Source organism: Mollisia scopiformis (genome assembly GCF_001500285.1).
Source record: "Mollisia scopiformis unplaced genomic scaffold LY89scaffold_8, whole genome shotgun sequence".
Classification (NCBI taxonomy): Eukaryota; Fungi; Ascomycota; class Leotiomycetes; order Helotiales; family Mollisiaceae; genus Mollisia; species Mollisia scopiformis.
Window position 1 is genome coordinate 186,535 of NW_017263588.1, and position 19,191 is coordinate 205,725.

The following is a 19,191-nucleotide window of genomic DNA, read 5'->3' on the forward strand; positions in this document are numbered from 1 at the left end:
GATGAGCAAAAAGTCCTTCGACGCGAAGATGACAAACTCGAGTCTATGATTGAGGACGCTCGACAAGAAAGAGACCGTGCTGAACGAGAACTGTCCCACACCATGGATGGCGCGACCTCTCGTGGTCTTGCATCTGTGAGACGTCTCAAACGGGAACACAATCTTGCTGGTGCATTTGGAACCCTTGCAGAAATCTTCGAAGTTCCCGAAAATTACCGAATGGCTGCCGAGCAAACCGCTGGCAACAGTCTCTTTCACTACGTTGTAGACAATGCGGAGACTGCTACCTTCCTTGCCGATGCGTTGTACAAACAGAAAGGAGGCCGTGTTACTTTCATGCCTCTTGCTCAACTGAAGCCAAGGCCTGCGAAGTTACCAAATGCGTCTGATGCTGTCCCCATGATGAGCAAGATCAAATTCGACAAAAAATTCGAGAAAGCTATGAGCCAGGTTTTCGGCAAGACTGTAGTCTGTCCTTCTCTCGCCATCGCAGCTCAATATGCTCGCAGTCATGGCTGTACTGCCATCACCCCAGACGGAGACACTGCGAACAAGAAGGGCGCAATGACCGGTGGTTACATTGATCCTCGAAAGTCTCGATTAGAAGCTGTTCGAGCCGTGAACAAGTGGCGGGACGAGTACGAGACATTGAGAGGTCGTGCTGATGAGATCAAACATGAGGCAGAGCAGAAAGAACGCGAGATCCTAGACGCTCATGGAGAACTCCACAAGCTGCAGCAGAATCTCAATCGTCTCGATAGCAGTTTTGACCCGTTGAAGAATGAATTGAGAAACAAGAGCACGCATCTCGAGAAGCAAAGAGATCAACTCGACTCGAACATTCGTCGGCGAGAGACGGTAGAAAAGTTGATGAGAGATCTCGGCGATAGTATCAGTGCATTCGAAGCAGAATTGAGTTCAGACTTCAAAAAGGCTCTTAGTGCAAATGAAGAGCGCCAGCTTGATCAGCTCAATACTAGCGTCCAAGAGTTGCAGCAGCAGTGGAATGATCTCAGCAAGATTCGACGTGAACTCGAAGGCCAGAAGCAGCTTCTGGAAGTCGATCTTCGCGACAATCTACAAATGAAGCTGGACCAGCTAAACGGCCAGGAGATTGATGCCAGTCTGGGTAGCAGCTCTGGTGGTCTAAAGGAGGCTCAGCGAGAGCTCAAGCGTGTCCAAAAGGCTGCAGTAGCTGTAGAGAGCAAGCTGGAGGAGAACGAGACTCAGATTGAGCAGGCTGAAACGCAGATTTCTAGTCTTGGCAAGAACAAGGCTGCCAGGGTTGACCAACAGCAAGAGATTGCCAAGATCATCGAGAAGAACCAGAAGAGAATGGAAAAGAGCGTGGCAAAGAAAGCCCTATTGACTACTGCTGCTGCTGAATGCGCCAAGAATATCCGCGACCTGGGAGTACTTCCAGACGAGGCATTCGAGAAATATGCGAACATCGACTCGAAGACCGTAAGTGCATCCACAATATCCTTCAGACATTGACTGACGTTGCAAAAGATTTCCAACAAGCTCAAGAAGGTGAATGATGCTCTAAAGAAGTATAAACACGTCAACAAAAAGGCCTTTGAACAATACAACAACTTCACCTCTCAACGAGACAGTCTTACGAAGCGAAGAAAGGAACTCGACGACGGACAGGCTTCAATTCAGGATCTTGTGGATGTTCTAGATCAACGCAAAGATGAAGCTATTGAGCGAACCTTCAAGCAAGTCTCCAAAGAGTTTGCATCCATTTTCGAGCGCCTTGTCCCAGCAGGACGTGGTCGTTTGATCATCCAGAAAAAGACAGACCAGCGTGTTCGCGAGGATGACGAGTCTGAAGACGAGCAACATCAAAGTGTTGAGAATTATACTGGTGTTGGTATTAGCGTATCATTCAACAGTAAACACGATGATCAACAGCGAATTCAACAATTGAGTGGTGGCCAGAAGAGTGCGTAGCCCAATCTTCTAGTTCAATTCTCTGCTAACATGGTTAGGTTTGTGTGCACTCGCTCTAGTCTTCGCCATCCAGCAGTGCGATCCTGCTCCGTTCTATCTCTTCGATGAGATCGATGCTAATCTCGACGCTCAGTACCGTACAGCTGTTGCTCAGATGCTAGAAGAAATATCTACTCAGCAGAGCAGTCAGAACACAGACAGTAGCTCCGGTGGTATGAGTGGCCAATTTATTTGTACTACCTTCAGGCCCGAAATGTTGTTGGTCGCGGACAAATGTTACGGAGTTACCTTCCACAACAAGACTAGTGGCATCGATGCTGTTAGTAGAGAAGAGGCTCTAAGGTTCGTTGATGGTGAGGCGCCAAGATAGTGATTGCTAGGGCAATATTTGTAGTTGCTTATGCGTTGATGAAACTCGTGTATATTGGTTGGTATTCGCTTCGGCCCTCGGTGGGACTTGATATCGATGGTCGGCATCGCTCAATTTGGCTGGCATGTCATTTAGTTGGATTGTGAGAGTATGGAGAAGCCCAGCCTAAATAATATGATTTGCATGATGATGACCTCGAGGTTATTTACAAAGGTCGCCGTGATTATCTCATTCGAAGTAGTCCTTCGCAAGATTATATAAATGGTTATTTTCCTTCTTTCGAGGCACTTGATTGAGCAGAACCTGATAGTTGGACCGTACTAGACCATTCGCCCTTCGCATTCATGGGTTGAGCGACATTTACGACTTTCTCAACGTCGTTGCCTTTTTCCCTCTCCATTCTTTCCTTCTCCCTCTGGTCATCTTTCGCTGCTTTCTCATCCCTCCACCCTCTCCCATAGAACCACACGCACCACAGCATGGGACTCAACACTAACCAGAGCGCAGCAATGAATGTCCCCATCCAACCCATTCCAATTCTTTCGATCAAAGGCACAGCGGCAGCCACAGCTCCCGCTCCAAAGAGACATCGAAACAAATTACTCGCCGCCGTCGCAGTCGCAGGTGTCTTCACGTTAATATCAACCACCAAAGTATTTATTGCACTGAACGACCCCGTTACCATATTTCCAGTAAAGAACAGCGTGATAAGTGGCCCTGCAAGGTTGGTCTGATGTTCCATCACCCATCCAAAAGTCATCACACATATACAGCTTAGATAGACCATCGGTAGGGCGATCTCTAATCTTGCAGTCTCGATGGGGAAGTCTTGGAGCCGTTGCTGGCGATTTTTCACTATCGCAATCCCAAGCTTTTTGGCGTGTCGGCGGAAGTTTCGATCTGTGAGCGTGCCGACCGTCCAGCGAGACGTAACAGATCCAAACCCATAAGGGATGAAGCAGAGGCCGATTTGGAGAGAGTTGAAATCGTATTTTCTGGCAAGCTGGGATGGTAGACTGGAGAGCACGCCAAAATAACCGGCGTACATGAGAGCACTGAATGTGAGTAGCATGCCAGTCTCTTTTTGCAAGGCGAGTGACAGAGCTTCAAGTGGGTTCGGGCGACGGTATCGATGTGTTATTGTTTGAGTGTCGATTTCTTGATGTGAAGACCGTTCTAGACGTTGTTGAATTAGGCGAATGAGAGGAACGTTCCATTTCTGTGGGGGTATCGAACCATTCCCTACGACGCTTCGACTCGTTTCTGGGAATGCGATGACCATGATCAGCAGCATGATACCACAGAGGATAGTGAGGAACCAGAAGATGGATCTCCAGCCCAAAAAGTGTGTCAACAGACCTCCAATGACGGGTCCAAGTGCCGGCCCTAGAGCTACGCCCATGGAGGCATAACCGATATATTTTCCTCGCTCCGCTCGAGTCACCAAATCTGCTGCTGTTCCACTGGCAAGAGCGACGGTACCACTGCTTCCCGCGCTTTGCAAGCAGCGAAGGCAAACAAGAGCTGGATAGCTGGTTTGTAAGGCGAGGCCGATATTGGCACAGAGATAGAGGAAGAAGCAGATCAGGTATGCTGGTCGTCTACCATTCTTGTCCGATATGCTGCCAATGAATGTCGGCGCCAATCCTTGGAAGATCTGTTCCTTTGGTCAGAGATACTCCTTTTTTCCTTATATGGTTATGGTTCAGAGCTGCTTACCATGTACACTGTGATCGTCAAATTGATGGTACTGACTTTCACATGAAGATCTGCAGCGAGTGGATCCAGAGCTGGGTAGTATATACTTGCTGAGATTGGGGAGATCAAGGCTGCGAACGATGCTATGATCACCGTGAAAACTTTGTACCGCTCGGAGAAAATGGTATATGGCGGCTCTTGTAGTTCCTGGGCTGCTTCTTCGAGCTTCTTTTGTTCCATTGGTGTGTTCTCATTGTTTATTTCCAAAATAGAGGCAACTTCCATAGTGTCGCTTTGCATTTCTGCTTCGCTTTTGCTTTGCTGCTTTTCAACATCGCTGCCGGAAGGCGATTTACTATTGATTTGCGGTACACTCATGTCAAGCTGAAGCATCAAAGTATCTTCAATTCTTGTTCAAGTAATGAGAACTATTACTCTCTCTGAAAATAAGAAGTTGTTGAAAAAAGAAGCTCAGACGGAGCTACCAGCTATGTCCGAAGCGCACTCGCGCCGATGTAGTGGAATGGCTCCAATCAATCCCGGATTATTATTGTGTAATAATGCGTTGTTCAGGCTCGTCTTTTGTGTAGTATCAAGTAGTTCTCGCTATTGATAGAATCTTGAATGAGAGGGTAGACAGGCCTTGATCTCGGTGTCTAGTCAAACCCTGTACCAATATATCACCTAGAAAAGGCCAAAGCATCTGATTGTTATAAGAGACCAGCTAATTTTCAGTTTATCGTCCAGATCACTTGATTATTTTCCTCGGCTGAAAGATCACAACAATTGTAACTTTGAGAATGGCATGCGTAGGTAGAGGTGCAGTACCTTGACAGCAACTCATTCCCTAGACGAGGAACCGAGAACGCTTGATCAAAGAACCATGAGCGACAGCGCCACGGCAATTATGTCCTTGCACTTGCAGTTGTGTTTGATAAGAATCATTTTCATCACGCACATTAATACATCTCGCAAAGATAAAGCCCACAGCGCGGCGCACGATATCATGTGACATGATATCACCCCCTCGACTATTTTACCGAAAATGTATTAGACTTCAAAATTTTAGCAAAGCCGAAAAATAACCATGGTAACCTCTTATTCGAATTCAGACTGGCTTATCCGACATGAAATTGTGCTTCTCTGCAATTTAAACTCGCATTTTTAGACAACTTATTCATATATTCACTCACATCGTTCAAAATGGCTCCAAGCAGCACTTCACCACCCCACAACCCTCAAAATGGCGAGAGTGGAGAAAATTCCGAGAACTCCGTCTGGAAGATTCAAGAAGTCCCCGGAAAAGGATTGGGCGTAGTTGCCAACCAGGATATCGCCGCTGGAACCTGTATCATAAGCGAAGCCCCTTTAATCACAACGGAGGGCATTTCCATGGCCAACACCGACATTGCAGAGCAACAGCTTCTCAATGCTCTCAAAAAATTGTCAAAAGCAGATCAAGAACGATTTCGCTCTCTTCACAACTACTACACTGCCTCGGATCCCACACATCCCCTCAGTGGAATTTGCAAGTCGAATGGATATCCGCTTGGCACTAACACTGAAGTTGGTGGCGTCTTCGCTGATATCTCGAGGATCAACCACAGCTGTCTACCAAACACAGTGCAATACTGGAATCCATTGCATGAAAAGCAGACTATCCACGCTGTTCGACCAATTCCAAATGGTGGCGAGGTCACTACTTCATACCTTGCTGGTGGAACATCCCAGGAAAGAAAGCAATTCCTGAAAGAGAACTTCGGGTTCGACTGCGCCTGTGAAGTCTGCTCTATGCTCGAGGACAAGTTGCGAGAAAGTGACGAGCGACTGGCTCGGGCTGAGAAATTGGACGAGACACTCGGTGACTCGAAGAAGGTACGCTTTTCACCAGACGAGGTGATGAAGAGCGCTCGTTCTATGTTCAAGATCTACGAAGAAGAAGGCATCAAGGATGGAAGACTGGGCAGATTGTACTACGATCTCTTCCAACTGTGCAATATGCATAGCGATCTTGCTAGAGCCAGGTGCTTTGCTAAGTACTATGTCGACTCGAAGAAGATGGCTGAAGGCAAGGACAGTATCAATGTGCTGGAGATGTTCTCGTATGTCAAGAGCCCACAGAAACACGACAGTTTTGGATCAACGGACATGTGGAGGACAGGTACTACCGATGTACCGAAAGGATTGAAGGCCAGTGAGTTCGCAAAGTGGTTATGGAGAGAGAATGTTTGAGTCTTGCGACATATATATCATTTAGAATGTGAATTTGGAGTTTTGGGTTGAGGTAGGAATTTAGACGTACACTTGGATAGAGGTAGACTCTGTTGGAATCTGTTTTGAATTTATTGATTTTTGGGTCATTACTGATACTAGCGGCCCCTGACCCAAGCGAGCTATCACCCAGTCACTCTGGCAGCAAAGTATGCTTTCCGAGCCTCGTCCTTTGCCTGAATACATTGCTCTTATATATCATTAGACATAGTCATAGGTCCAATGTTGTATTTTTCTGGAGTTCTGTGGGGCTCAGCGGGCCGAGCCATAAACGGCTTCCCTAGCAGTACCATAGACTTTTCAGCCCTACCCATGACGTCCACAACAAATTGAGACCCACCCAGAAGTCTGTGTGACTTCATAAGACAAACTACGCACTATAAGTACAAGTATGGCATCACCCCCGGTGTTCAGAAGTTCAGCATCTCTTTGTTCCATTATTCAAGTCCAACAGAAGATACAACTCGATCCTCTTACAATGGCAGAAGTACAACGTTCTAGCAGACAGCCAACGAAACTATCTAATACCAAATATGTCTTCATGTTTCTCGAGACTCTGCCATGGGCTCTCTGCCTGCTTACGAGTCTCGCCTGGATATTCCTCACAAAAGCGCCGTCTTCGTCAGTACTGGCAACCTTCCTCTGGCTGGCGCCTATGGCGATTTCACAAGTCGCGAGCATTTCTTTCCTCATTTACCACGGCTACGGGCAAAGGAGTTCACATTATCACCTCACCGAATATGAACGAGCAATCCTGGACTGCGTACGATCTTCTTTGTGCAGCTTGACGCTAAGTTCCCTCTGCATGTGGATCATTGTCTTCATTGAAACACAAATGATCTCGAAAATCAACCCGCTCAGAGATGAGAATGGAAATCTTGATGACGACGCTGGTCATGCATGGGCTGAATTAGTCCTCGTATCCTTCTGTCTACTGATCCTTGTTGGTCCCCTGCTGGCAGTTATACAGATTGTTCCGTTTCAAGATGCCAAGCGAGTTCGGAAAGCGAGGTCAGAGAAGCGGGAAAGGTTACTTGAAGAGGGTTCATTTGATTTGGAAGACCAGAACGGCAAAGTGAGTGACTGGGAGGAGGCCGACGAATATGAGGAGACTATCCATGATCAAAATGGTTGTTGAAGAGAGAGACTATCTGGTATCCAGTGAGAGAATGTGTACGGCAAAGAACAGAAAATTACGACACTGCTTGAAGAATAAAGATCTTGGAAGTTCTTCAAAATTGTTTGACACAAATCGTAATTTCCTGTTCGGGAAGCCAGTACAACGCGTCCGCCACCCGCGCCTTCCACTTGTAGTTTCTGTTTTGAAAACCCTCCCTCAACATCAAGACATCTTTTCAAGCTCATCGTTCACGAATTCCCCTCGTCTCCTTTTATTCTACGAAACAAATCCTGCAACAGTCATAGCCACTCGACACGAAAATCAGCATGGAACACCACAGTGGAGAACGTCCTTTCAAGTCATTGAAGGACAAACATGACGCAGGGGGATACAGTCCTCCATCTCCAGCCCAGCTATCTAAATCACGATATCTGTATCTCGCGTTTGAAGCATTGCCATGGGTAATGAGCCTGCTTGCAACAGCCGTGGAACTGCACTTCTCCCTTCCCAGAAAGACTCGCTTTCAATTATTCATGGACACTGCCATCATAACGAATTGCATCATCAGCCTTCTCCTCATCAAAATCTTCAACCATGTCCCGCTCTACACTTGGACACTCATTCGAGGGCACCCATGCACGAGCATCGAGCGTGTTGCTGTGTGGTTCTGCAACGCAACTTTCTGTGGCCTTCTATTGATCAGTCAAATTACTGGCATATTCTATCAATGCGAACGTCCTGTTGGTGGAAAGTTCATGAGCTTCATGCTTTTCCAACTCATAGCCCTGATCGTCTTTTGGGAGGCCAGAGTATGGGGAATCAAGTTCTGGGCGATGTGGAAGTCTACCACTGCAGAGCCTAGACACACGATCGCGACCATGATATTCACGGGGTTTTTGGCTGTCTCATTCACACCCTGGGAGATGTCTGAGTTGTGAGACATCACAATGACCTGTCGGATTCCAACCCTTACTTCTTTACGGCCACTTCCGAGTCTTGACGGCAACAAGAATTTTCACCATTGACAACTCTACCATCAACATCACCACCTTCATCATGAACCCAATAGAACGAACATTTGTCAAGACTCTACCATCGCCTGCTCTATTCAACAACTCCATGCTACTGATGTTCCGGCAAGTGATTACAATAATCATCACCGCCAATTTCTGGCAGTGTATGCTTCAGCAATTTCCACACCGGTTGATACCATACTACATAGCCGCCATACTCTCAGCTGTTCTTGCTGTTCTTATTGCAGTTACCATGCTTGCTGTGCTCCTGTGGAGGGGTTTCTTCCACTCGGATTTCTCGACGGGTTTTGAGGATATCACTTTACGAAGCTTCGCTTTTGAGATTCTCAACAACGCCAAGCGTATAGTCTGCTCATCCGTATTTCTGATTGTCGGCATGATATTTACTATCCTTCCATTCGTTCGGATTGGGATATACATGGCATCGATGCCTTTCCGACCCACCACCGAACCTTCCGTGATCGACCCTGACCACCCATTTGCAGTCAATCGCAACAACTTTATGCTCGCAATGTACTAGGTTGCTATGAGCATACCGATGTCGATATTTGGAATGCTGTTCTATGTATTAGCCTCCTGTCTAGATCGCATAATTACGTGGGAATGGGATATTTTCTCAATCACGGGATTGAAGAAAGCTTGGAAGGAAAGGGGCAAGGAAATGGCGCTTATCGAAGAGCAGCTCAGAACTCTGCTTCCTGTTGCTTTTGAGCCTCTGTATGTGGATGCTTCGGTACAGACTGAGGAAGGGAGGGGTCGCGAGTAGGTAAAGGAATAGGTTTATCTTGAGGGAGAAAGAATTCCTGTAGTCTTCTGGTGACGTTCTTTCACCTTGTAATGTACGGGAGCCGAGTCCACTGAGAGCAACTGTATCAATAGATGGAGAAGAGGTTCAGCTGACCATCCAGATCAACCTGGAATTCAATGTTGTTGTGTTTTTCGCCTAAGCAGTTGACTTTTTTTCAACATTCTCAATTATCGCCTAAAGAACAGAACAAATTGGACGACCAGATCAATTCCCCAGCAGGGATTAAAGTCATGGTTTCTAGGAAGATGGAAGTGCTCCGAGCCAAACCGCTTTCATCATTTGGTTGTATTTACGTGACCAATACCATCATCTCCTGCTCATGGGCTTTTCGTATGGAATTCCCTTCTAGTTCCTTTTCAAAAGTCTAAAGATAGTCTCAAAAATCCCAAAAAAAAAAAAAAACTAAAAAAAAAAACTGTCGTGCGTTAAGATATCGGAGCTCAAGAAGACTGATTAGCCTCTGCTTCACGTCGAATGAGCACGTACGAAGGGTAAGATTGGCAAGTTTATGAACGATTCTTATTTTGGTATGCTGGTAGTTGAGCAAAACCTCTCTTGAAGTGATCGACTTCCCTCCAACTTTGACTTTAGATGTTCAATGCTATGTAGGTACGTTCGACAGTAGCTACCGGTGTCCCCTCTTCTATCATCACCACTTCACAAATTGATGCCTTAATTGCTTCGGTCCGAGCTTCCCTAGAGCTCGTAGTCCTTTCCGCCCAGCAGTGCTGTGCTGTGCTGTGCTGTGCTATTTACCTCCTTTAAGGATAGACCTGCATCGATGCTAGAATATCGTGACCACGTTGATCAGGCAGAAATGGTAGTGTCGTGCTGTCCACCATCTCTGAAGGACAGTGCTGCATCGATGCCAGAACATCATATCTCCACATTGATCCAATCTACACCATGGCATGAGTCCGTCGTCGTGGATGACATTCACGTCCTCCTCGTTCAAACGGGTATCATAGAAATTGCTTCCCAGCTCCCCTTCTCCCTTCAATCATCATCAAAGATCTCCACCTCCTCCACAGCCACCTTCGCGTACGCCGCATTCATATGCATATTATCCGAATGAGACGCCACCTTCACGAGACTCAACTCCGCGTGCTCGACGACCACAATGCCATGATGGACGATATCCTCCTTCGTCTCCACCGTAACCGTCTTCTCTTCTTCAGGAAGGGCCTCGAAAGCAAGCTTCGTAGGACTGGGAGGACTGGGAGGACTGGATGGCGGACTGGTGGAGTAATATTCGTCGAGTAAGCGATCGTAGAGCGTTGCGTGCGCAACTATCTTTCTTAAATCGTGGTCTAGGAACCCGGCTTCCATGACCAGTTTGTCGTGTGCTACTTTAGCGATAGACCATGTGTCTAGCTCGAAAGGAGACATTGTCTTGGATGAGGTGTCGATGACGAGGTAGCTCATAGTTGCAGCAGGAGATCTGGAGTGGCGATGCATTCAATTGCAATCTTGCACTTTGGTCAGAATGTGGGAAAGTGGAATGTTCAACCCATTTTGAGAGAGGCAGTGGTGAGATATGTACAGCATTGTATCGAGCACCTCTCCGGTATCCGCGTCACCCATCATAGCTGCACGGAGCGTTTACGGCGTCTTCCTCCTGTGGTTCCATGGCATGAGATCACAGAGACCCTTCTCGGCTCGCCCTAAAGTCGGCTATGGCGGAGTGGTCGGATGGCTATGCCCCTGTGGGTTTAGGGGTCGTGCGGCATTTGTGGTTCAGGGTTCTGCGGATCGTTCGCGGAGATCATTCCTTGGGGTTGTGATTGGCGAATTGGGGACTTGGTCATGGTTGCTTGCGCAGTACAGTAGCGCGGAGGTTTCGGGATGGGCGGAGGCTGAAGAGAAGACCCTTGGGTGCGATAACGGTTGGCATGCAGCGTCATTGATGATTGTACCAAATGGTGGGGTCTGATACGTAGAGGTTTGATGACTTTGCAGCTGCATTGCATTAAGATGCTTGTAGATAATCAGTTCCGCGGTACAGTAACGTACAGACCGAGAGAATCCCGAATGTGGACCGGTGTGCGGTAACGGAGGACAGCGGTCTTTGATGAGTACTGTATTATCTCGTGCCACAGAGATACTGTATATTGTGCGCAGCAGATGATCTGCTTATGATTGTTTGAATTGGCTGGTGGTCAAAATTGTGATCTCAGCGTTGTGTCGCGGACTGACTGAGCCATGGGTATTACGCGGCCACCAACGCAGACTTCACGTATTTCTGGTGATGGGTGTCCGATGGATTGGATTTATGTCTGCTCTCCTCCACACTCGATAGATTTTTCCCGGTCTAACAAAAGATGAGACATGCTAAAGAATATCTTGCATTGGGTTACGAGACCTTCTGAGTACGTCTCTCGTTTCCGGACTAGCCCTCAAGAAAATTCAATGACCCCACCATCTCAGAAGGGAATTAATATTCAAATACTTTACCTGGAACGAAGAGGAGCATTGTGGAGAATCGACTGTTGATCCAAATGACATGGTTGTTCATTTGGATTTCAGTATCGAGCGGCAGATAGCAATCCACCCCCACCTGGAGATATCCCATGATCCCCCGGACTTGGCCCCTCCACAATAAATTGGCGGAGATATTCCAGATTGCCAAGACGCTGGAGTCGAAATAGCTGGAGAATGCTTGGGAACGTTTTTGTGGAACCATAGATTTCACATGGCAATACCTCGAGTGCTTTCACTCGAGGTGAAGTCTTCGAACTATCCATTCTTTGATGTGCAATGTGCAGAAGGCTTTCGCCACCAATTTGAAGAATGCAAACGTCATGGTCATACTGGAAGAAAGAGTACATGCATCTTAAAAGCTAGTAAGATCAAACGGCAGCAAACAAGGAAGAAAAGGAAACAAATTGAAATCATTACAACGAGACTCTTTTAAATGTGGAGAGTGCAGTATGTCCCTGGGTAGGTAAAAGTCGCCACACCATAGGTAGGTAGGCTGCGTAGATCACATGACTCATCTGCAACCTCAGAACTCCCGTCGTTGTTCTGTGCCGATCTTGAACGCGTTTATGTGCAGTAGAGATTATTGAACATAGAGTTGTGTTCAAAGTCCAAGGAGAGCCATGACGCTGGTGTTCAATGACACACAACACACAACACACGTGACCCTCTCAGCTGGACCTCGCTCAAGCCCCGAGGAAAGAGTGGAAGTGAGTTCTTCTTCATATTTTGTGAAGAATTAAGGATAAGGATGTGAAATTATTTGACCAGGGAAAGGAAAACAACCTTGAAGTGCTGAGCTTTCGAAGTCCCAAGAAGAAAAGGATGATGCGGCCGCTAGCGGTTTAGGCCAACAGACCTCTAACTTCCTTCTTCCTCTCTTCAACCTTCATGAATTACCAGTCATTCATCAATAAATTAGATTGGCGAAGCCCTCTACGGCTCTCCTTTTGACGGATCTCTAAGTAGAGATACTTGCAATTCCAAAATGAGAGTTCAGGTGCTTGAGTCTTCCTCAAGCTTTCGGAGATCCTACCGATAAGTTGCGGCTCAACGTTATCTATTTTCTCCCCACCTTTCACAAGTTCCCCTCTCGTTGAATTATACTCTCCTCTCTGTACTGCTTTATTTATTATACAAAAATACACATCTCCAAAATGTCCAAACCCTTCGAAGGCAAAGTTGTCCTCATAACCGGCGCCGGCTCAGGCATCGGTCGAGCAACCAGCATCAAGCTCTCCCACCAAGGCGCCACCCTCGCCCTGACAGACATCAACCCCTCCTCCCTCCAAGAGACCCTATCCCTCTGCACCCCAAGCACGCACACGACCTCCGCATTCGACATCGCCTCCCCCTCCGCCTGCAACGACTTCATCGCCTCAACCATCAACACGCACTCGAAACTGGACCACGTCTTCAATTGCGCGGGCCGCAACCCGGTCAACATAGCCACAGCCGACATCACGGACGAATACTGGGACTCGATCATCAACACGAACCTCAAAGGCATGTTTAACATTACGCGCGCGTGCATCCCGCATTTGCAGCCCGGAGCGAGTTTCGTGAACGTGAGTAGTATCGCGGGATTACAACCTACAAATGGGTTTGCGAGTTATTGTGCGAGTAAGTATGCCGTGGTGGGGTTTAGTAAGTGTGTTGCGCTGGAGTTGGGAGTGAAGGGGATTAGGACGAATGTTGTTGCGCCGGGGTATATTGATACGCCTACGGTGAGTTTCGAACATGGTGTTTTGAGTGGAGGGCTTGGGATGCTGATGCTGATGTGTGGTAGAATGCGGGAGTTGTGGCGGGGAAAGAGGCCGCTGAGAGTATGGCGAAAGCGGTGGCTATTGGGAGGATGGGGACCGCTGAGGAAGTGGCTGATGTAGTGATTTTCTTGTTTAGTGACGAGGCGAGGTATATGAATGGAAGTGTAGTCGAGATTAATGGAGGCTTGAAGTAGTCGTTTCCCAGAATTATAATGGAATACTCTTCGTTTGTGTAGCCATCTCGTCACCGAAGAAACGAAAAGAGACAGAATTTGAGCAACATAGGAATATTCGTGCCTGAAATGAGTTTCCATTCTAGAATATGTCACAATATGCTGCTCAGACATTCTCGTCTGGTCATCCAAGACTCCAAGGTCCGAAAACGCCATGGTCATTAGTCATACCTGTTGTACAATTCCACTGCTTCTCCTTATAACCGACTTTCCTTGACAGCCAGTCCACCACTCATGAATGGCCCCTTCTCTTGATCTCCAAACAAGACTCTTTCCCTCCCTCCTCTTGTATTCCACCAAGCAACACACACAGCACTCCTCTCCACGTCCATCTCTCCACTCTCAAGCACCTCCCAGAACCGCTTCTTGCATTGCTCCTTCATCGTCTTGTCTAAAACAACATTCAAAAGATCTGCAGACAATGGCAACCAATCTTCCAAAACTGGCAATGTGACATATGGAAGTGCATCAAGAAGTGTCAAAAGGAGCACAGCTTGTTCTGACAGCGGCACCTCCTGACTCAAGGCATCGACTTCGGATTTGATGGCTATCGAAGGTGGAAGAGGAACATTTGGTGCATTCAGAGCACGATGGTGCAGCCACTCCAATAATGTCTCCGCCATCATCGGTTGAGAACTTGCCAGCGGATTTGGCGGCGTACAGATCTGTATTAGAGCTTTGAAAGCAAATCTGAATTGTCTTGGTGATAGATTCTTTGGAAAAGAAGCGAATAGACTTTCCACGTAGAATGGGAGGACTCTTGCTGTGAGTTCAGCATTTCGTGGAGAGGCAAGAACTGCCAACATTGCACTATGCGCAGCTTCAAAGATTTCGAGTAAATTTGAATTCGCAGTTGGCGACAAATACGGCTGACTTGGAGTGACTGTAAGTTGTTCAGAATCTGCAGGAGACAGGGCCAACGTAAAGTGTTCCGCTGTGTTGAGGTAAAAAAGATCATGATTTCGTTGAAGAGGATGAGACGGAATTCGTCCTGCCTGGCTAGGATATATGGTCCGAAGAAAGGTAGCAGAAGCAGAAGGGTATCTTGTGAGAATGTCGATAGAAGTCATGTTGACAAATACATAAGCTGAAAGGGAATTGGGTCCAAAACGAGACGAAATGAAGTGTATGTTCTTGAGGATCAGAAGTGCTTGAGTGGTCATCATGGGTGCGTTCTGCGGAGAGGCCAAGAAAGGATCGATCAATGCCCTTCCAATCATTGCCCGAAGGATGGCTAATGTTGCAAGCATAGCAGTCTTCAAAACCTGCCATAGCATCGGAAAGGTAACTTTCAACGTCTCCGGAGTCAAGAAATCTATTTCTTCTGACTGATCGATTTCAGACAGCTTGTTCTTACTCCATTTTCGGAGAAGATTTCCAGTAAATGCCAGTATATGTTCGCGTGCTTCTATGATTCTCAAAGGCTGAGTGGTATTCTCAATTGCATGAGCAACAAGTCTCGACAATGGACCCATTGAAGTGATGAGTGGCTTTGATGCAAGTTTCTGGATTTGGCGGAATGAAGCCGATCTTGGTGACCAGTCGAATTTCCTTCCCATAACCTCCTTCACATCATAGTCTATAGCCTGGAGAAAGTATCCCTCTTGGTACCCTTCTGTGGCCGTCATTGCCTTGACCATTATCATGAGCAAGCTGTCGTAATTCAAATCTCGTCTGCAATAATCCGACAATAGTGGGAATGCATGATTGAGAGCTAAGACAACAGAGGTCGAGCCAAGTATTCCACCACTTGCTGGGCTCTCTAGAGCTAGATTTGTAGCAGAGACCATGGCATTTTCGACTGTTGACTTCAGATTCCTCGAAAGACTCTGTCTATCTTGTCCTTCCATGCCAAGAAGAAGCCCAGAAATGACCAAAACATGCTGCCATCTTGGTGATCGATCATCCAGACCCTTCAGAACAGCTGTCGTCCAATCATCAGCAGCTATACCACCGCCTCGTCTCGGTTGGTATGCATCGTGGGGTTTGGGTGGACCTTCGAGCTCGTTCCTTCGTACGTGGATAGCCGCAGTATTATAGAGGCTGATTATGCGAAAGCATGTCTGCAATCCATCGACTCGAGTCCAGATTGCTGGCGCTGTTAAAAGGTGTGAGGTAAGAAGAGTGATGTTCAGCGGATTCGAAAGAGAGGTGAGAAGGGATGTTGTGCTGCCCAGAATTCGATCAGTTTGCTCTGGATTTGGAGTACTTTGGAATGCTCGGAGTACCGTCGTGAGGAGACGATCCGCAGGCATGACTATCGCTTTGCCATCGATGTTGGTGCCGTGGTTTGGGAAATTGTTGATGAGGTCGCGATTTGAATGTTCGAAAGCTGCTGCGTTGCCGAGGCTCAGCCTTTCCCTGTCGCCAACGTCAAGTCATCCGAACAAGCTTCATCCTGCGTCGTGTGAGGCTGAGTGCAAACAAACCCTACGAGGGCTTTGGACGGGCAATCATGGCAGTGAAGTAGGTCTTTTCAATATCTCAATGCTTCTCGAGACTAATTGTTATGCAGTGCCCGTCTTCAGACCACCGCGCCATTAGACTATGCGACACCTCCATTCCCATCCCTATACTGGCCTTATCGACCGAAGCCTGGAGTCGCGAACTACCTCTACTATTCGCATGATATCTGGCGATACACTCTTATATGGACCCTTATCGTTTTCGCTCTTCTCCATCTCCTTGTGGCAGGATTCGCGGTGTTGAGACAGCTTGGGAAAGGCAAGAAAGCTTGGCAGTATGTTTGGATCATTCCTCTGGTGTATATATTCGTAGCGGGAGTGGAAGCTATATTAGCAGGAAGTATTGTGGGTCTGATGTGAGTGTCTCTGGAACAGTCAATTTGGCTACCAAGTCTATAAACCCCTAGACAAGAATATACTAATGCAACATAGCCTTGGTGCAGTCTACAATGCTGGCTACTTTAAGATGTCGACCTGGATACCATTCATATGGTCATTGATCAGCGGCTTGATATTGATCTTGTCATCGTTCTCTATTGAAGGTGGCCTTTGAGGAAACGCTACCTTAGCTATGTTTCCATTCGACAGTCAGACATGTTATTTCCTGTCTGCCGCCGCTACAATTACTTGTTCACCACCTTCCTCTGCCAATTTTGGATCTGGGGCCTTGCACTCGACTTTCCTGATGATCCTAGCAGGATTCCCCGCTACGACATGGAATTCTGGAACATCCTTCGTGACCACACTTCCGGCACCCACAGTACAACCTCTACCTATCGTAACGCCAGGGCAAATGGTCACATTACCACCGAGCCAGCAATCCTCCCCAATAGTGATAGGTTTCCCCAACTCAGGACCCTGAATACCATTCCGGAGGAAAGGATCCAAAGGATGAGTGGCGGAGAAGAAAGAGCAATTGGGACCAAGGAGAGTCCGTGCTCCTATCGTTATCAAACAAGTGTCCAGGAAAGTGCAATTGAAGTTGATATAAACTCCTTTGCCAAGTCTAGAAACCATGAGCAAAAGTGGGATGGCATTGTCATTCTGGACAAAAACCTCAAGTTGGTCCCGTAATCAACTTTGACCGGACCGTCAACGTAGGGGAAATCTTGAAGGAGTACAGCCTCTTCTTCGTCCGACTTTCCTGGAGCTGGCAGAGGGGTTTTATCATCGACGATGCTGTCCCAAGTCAGAGTAGCCTAGATTGATATACCCAAGTCGTGCTAGAATCTTCCAAAAACGGAATATCTGTCGAAAGGGGGAAATTAGAACTTACTCTTGCCATAACTTTACCAGCTCCCTCCGTGACCCTTCTCCTGCTTGGTTGAATCTATAGCAAGCATGATGACACCTGTTTCGCTTGGCTGTCAAACGAGGTAGGAAAGCATGATATAATTCTCCTCGGAGCATACGCTCTTCATTCTCTGCCTCGTCAATGTTGGCCATATTTTAGATGATGATTAGAATTTGAAGAAGTAGACAAATTATGGACAAGTACCATCGAATTGTTGGCGGTGACCTATTTGGACTAGTTCCCTGCACTTATGTATAATTATAATGCTTCATCCGAGGGCCACAATGCAATTGGTTCAATTTGCGTATGATGTCATACACCAAAAGCATTCAAATCTTCATTTCTCTTCAACAACTGTGGGCCAATAATTATCTAGAGGTCAAACTAAGTAAGATTGTTGACTTTTGGTGCTAGAATCTCTTAGTGGGTGCTCTGGAGCTCTATCTATCACTGCTAGCAAGTCAGCCTCAGCAGTCTGAATGTTAACACGGGAAGAGATGGTGAACTCGTGACTCTCTTGTTCGCAGCATAAATTGTTTCTGAAGTGTATCTGCTTATTCTCCGTCTATTTCTATCCACAGCTTGCATGCTCTGCCATTTTGCCCTTTCTAACGAAATGCGCTTACACATCAGATTTCTCTCTTGAGATCATCTCGATGATCATTCGATGCCACATAACTCATCTGCTCCTGCTGTGGTTGCTGTTGATTTTGCTTCCGTTGCTGCTCTTCCCGTCTTCTTCTCTCCCGTTCCTCATTTCTCGAACCATCACCTGAGTCTCCCCCCAAATCTATCCAACCTACGTCTGCTCCACTATTTCCTCCTCCACCGGTTGCAATGCTTCCGTTGTCGCCATCGCAACAGGAACAGGAGCAGTTACAACAATCCCAAGTACCACTTCCGAAACTTAGTATTGATGACATGTTGCTCGTTCTTTCGTTTTTATTGCAAATACGATGTTTATGACGAATTGATTGACTGGGGATGAAAGCGGTGCTGCGTAAGAATTAACTTCACTGGGAAAAGAAAGAGATGGCCGTCTGGAATACTTTGCTGTGTTTTAAGATGCAAATGATCCTCAACCCAATGTCACAGGTACGATGTTGTAGCGAGTTCAGGTCCAAAATATTACGTCGGATTGACAGCAAGCTCTTAATTTGAGTCTGCAATGAGGGTCTTGGGAAGCCCAAGCCAAATATGCAGAGTTGTAAGACAGCTCGTGACGTGGGTTCCACCGACACTTTGCAGGTAATACAACAGCCACATCGATTGCCTATTGAAGGAAATGCTCACCGCTAAGAAACCGTGACTGTTTTTGATTCGGTAGGCTTGAGATAATTATTCTTTTCCTAAATTGGGAGGGGCTCCCATGAAAACTTGTATGCTGGAGACCATGGCTAGCAACGTTTTCCAGCATAATAACGCCAGTATTCGATCTATGAATATGCATATCTTTATTACACATCTATTGGAATATGAAGTGGTTCGTACGAGAGCAGGTTCCTTGTAAGGTCTGGAAACCTCAACATCCTTTATCTCAAATCACGATGCTGTCACACCAATTTCATAACAGGAAATCTCTCGCAAACTCTGAGGCTCGCGTCATTTTCCAAAAACACGGATACAAAACAAAGAAATTGTAGTTCGCTCTATCGATATGAATCGTACACAGTCTTGATAATTTTAACAAAGAAACGA

The 19,191-nt window shown here is 46.8% G+C and overlaps 11 protein-coding genes across 11 annotated transcripts; 7 read left to right on the forward strand and 4 right to left on the reverse strand.

The window, feature by feature from the left end:
- Nucleotides 1-2,591: 2,591 nt before the first annotated feature.
- On the reverse strand, nucleotides 2,592-4,264 carry LY89DRAFT_581184 (MFS transporter; the record flags this gene model as incomplete). Its single annotated transcript, XM_018209101.1, has 2 exons — nucleotides 2,592-3,983; nucleotides 4,046-4,264. The coding sequence occupies 2 exons, from the start codon at nucleotides 4,262-4,264 to the stop codon at nucleotides 2,592-2,594; spliced, it is 1,611 nt and encodes a 536-aa protein (XP_018073444.1).
- A 711-nt stretch (nucleotides 4,265-4,975) lies between these two features.
- Nucleotides 4,976-6,286, forward strand: LY89DRAFT_476692 (SET domain-containing protein). Its single transcript, XM_018207812.1, has one exon. The coding sequence runs from the start codon at nucleotides 5,228-5,230 to the stop codon at nucleotides 6,254-6,256; it is 1,029 nt and encodes a 342-aa protein (XP_018073445.1). The 5' UTR covers nucleotides 4,976-5,227; the 3' UTR covers nucleotides 6,257-6,286.
- Nucleotides 6,287-6,606: 320 nt separating this feature from the next.
- LY89DRAFT_476690 (uncharacterized protein) lies at nucleotides 6,607-7,493 on the forward strand. Its single transcript, XM_018207811.1, has one exon. It carries the CDS (start codon nucleotides 6,687-6,689, stop codon nucleotides 7,431-7,433), a length of 747 nt encoding a protein of 248 aa, XP_018073446.1. The 5' UTR covers nucleotides 6,607-6,686; the 3' UTR covers nucleotides 7,434-7,493.
- A 248-nt stretch (nucleotides 7,494-7,741) lies between these two features.
- On the forward strand, nucleotides 7,742-8,353 carry LY89DRAFT_731516 (uncharacterized protein; the record flags this gene model as incomplete). The annotated part of the gene is made up of 1 exon (XM_018219581.1): nucleotides 7,742-8,353. One exon carries the CDS (start codon nucleotides 7,742-7,744, stop codon nucleotides 8,351-8,353), a length of 612 nt encoding a protein of 203 aa, XP_018073447.1.
- A 108-nt stretch (nucleotides 8,354-8,461) lies between these two features.
- On the forward strand, nucleotides 8,462-9,432 carry LY89DRAFT_683037 (uncharacterized protein). Its single transcript, XM_018214619.1, has one exon. The coding sequence runs from the start codon at nucleotides 8,472-8,474 to the stop codon at nucleotides 8,967-8,969; it is 498 nt and encodes a 165-aa protein (XP_018073448.1). The 5' UTR covers nucleotides 8,462-8,471; the 3' UTR covers nucleotides 8,970-9,432.
- A 556-nt stretch (nucleotides 9,433-9,988) lies between these two features.
- Nucleotides 9,989-10,842, reverse strand: LY89DRAFT_476744 (uncharacterized protein). Its single transcript, XM_018207814.1, has 3 exons — nucleotides 10,443-10,842; nucleotides 10,293-10,397; nucleotides 9,989-10,244 (listed from the first exon to the last, which is right to left on the reverse strand). The coding sequence occupies exons 1-3, from the start codon at nucleotides 10,713-10,715 to the stop codon at nucleotides 10,209-10,211; spliced, it is 414 nt and encodes a 137-aa protein (XP_018073449.1). The 5' UTR covers nucleotides 10,716-10,842; the 3' UTR covers nucleotides 9,989-10,208.
- A 1,799-nt stretch (nucleotides 10,843-12,641) lies between these two features.
- On the forward strand, nucleotides 12,642-13,773 carry LY89DRAFT_683038 (NAD(P)-binding protein). Its single transcript, XM_018214620.1, has 2 exons — nucleotides 12,642-13,462; nucleotides 13,525-13,773. Exons 1-2 carry the CDS (start codon nucleotides 12,893-12,895, stop codon nucleotides 13,693-13,695), a joined length of 741 nt encoding a protein of 246 aa, XP_018073450.1. The 5' UTR covers nucleotides 12,642-12,892; the 3' UTR covers nucleotides 13,696-13,773.
- On the reverse strand, nucleotides 13,591-16,054 carry LY89DRAFT_780114 (uncharacterized protein). The gene has a single exon (XM_018222357.1). It carries the CDS (start codon nucleotides 15,987-15,989, stop codon nucleotides 13,932-13,934), a length of 2,058 nt encoding a protein of 685 aa, XP_018073451.1. The 5' UTR covers nucleotides 15,990-16,054; the 3' UTR covers nucleotides 13,591-13,931.
- A 64-nt stretch (nucleotides 16,055-16,118) lies between these two features.
- LY89DRAFT_773202 (uncharacterized protein) lies at nucleotides 16,119-16,752 on the forward strand (the record flags this gene model as incomplete). Its single annotated transcript, XM_018221929.1, has 3 exons — nucleotides 16,119-16,200; nucleotides 16,250-16,555; nucleotides 16,632-16,752. Exons 1-3 carry the CDS (start codon nucleotides 16,190-16,192, stop codon nucleotides 16,750-16,752), a joined length of 438 nt encoding a protein of 145 aa, XP_018073452.1. The 5' UTR covers nucleotides 16,119-16,189.
- On the forward strand, nucleotides 16,632-17,726 carry LY89DRAFT_683040 (uncharacterized protein). The gene has a single exon (XM_018214621.1). The coding sequence runs from the start codon at nucleotides 16,794-16,796 to the stop codon at nucleotides 17,271-17,273; it is 480 nt and encodes a 159-aa protein (XP_018073453.1). The 5' UTR covers nucleotides 16,632-16,793; the 3' UTR covers nucleotides 17,274-17,726.
- A 310-nt stretch (nucleotides 17,727-18,036) lies between these two features.
- Nucleotides 18,037-18,619, reverse strand: LY89DRAFT_683041 (uncharacterized protein). The gene has a single exon (XM_018214622.1). It carries the CDS (start codon nucleotides 18,414-18,416, stop codon nucleotides 18,123-18,125), a length of 294 nt encoding a protein of 97 aa, XP_018073454.1. The 5' UTR covers nucleotides 18,417-18,619; the 3' UTR covers nucleotides 18,037-18,122.
- Between the last annotated feature and the right edge of the window lie 572 nt (nucleotides 18,620-19,191).

Bases quoted from the DNA above. Each gene is read 5' to 3' on its own strand.
- LY89DRAFT_683037 (XM_018214619.1), top strand. From the start codon at position 8,472: ATGAACCCAATAGAACGAACATTTGTCAAGACTCTACCATCGCCTGCT.
- LY89DRAFT_780114 (XM_018222357.1), bottom strand. From the start codon at position 15,989: ATGCCTGCGGATCGTCTCCTCACGACGGTACTCCGAGCATTCCAAAGT.
- LY89DRAFT_476690 (XM_018207811.1), top strand. From the start codon at position 6,687: ATGGCATCACCCCCGGTGTTCAGAAGTTCAGCATCTCTTTGTTCCATT.
- LY89DRAFT_683041 (XM_018214622.1), bottom strand. From the start codon at position 18,416: ATGTCATCAATACTAAGTTTCGGAAGTGGTACTTGGGATTGTTGTAAC.
- LY89DRAFT_476744 (XM_018207814.1), bottom strand. From the start codon at position 10,715: ATGCATCGCCACTCCAGATCTCCTGCTGCAACTATGAGCTACCTCGTC. The intron at 10,398-10,442 runs GCCCTTCCTGAA...GAGACGAAGGAG, and splicing joins CTACGAAGCTTGCTTTCGAG to GATATCGTCCATCATGGCAT. The intron at 10,245-10,292 runs GTGGCTGTGGAG...TGAAGGGAGAAG, and splicing joins TGAATGCGGCGTACGCGAAG to GGGAGCTGGGAAGCAATTTC.
- LY89DRAFT_683038 (XM_018214620.1), top strand. From the start codon at position 12,893: ATGTCCAAACCCTTCGAAGGCAAAGTTGTCCTCATAACCGGCGCCGGC. The intron at 13,463-13,524 runs GTGAGTTTCGAA...GATGTGTGGTAG, and splicing joins GGTATATTGATACGCCTACG to AATGCGGGAGTTGTGGCGGG.
- LY89DRAFT_476692 (XM_018207812.1), top strand. From the start codon at position 5,228: ATGGCTCCAAGCAGCACTTCACCACCCCACAACCCTCAAAATGGCGAG.
- LY89DRAFT_683040 (XM_018214621.1), top strand. From the start codon at position 16,794: ATGTTATTTCCTGTCTGCCGCCGCTACAATTACTTGTTCACCACCTTC.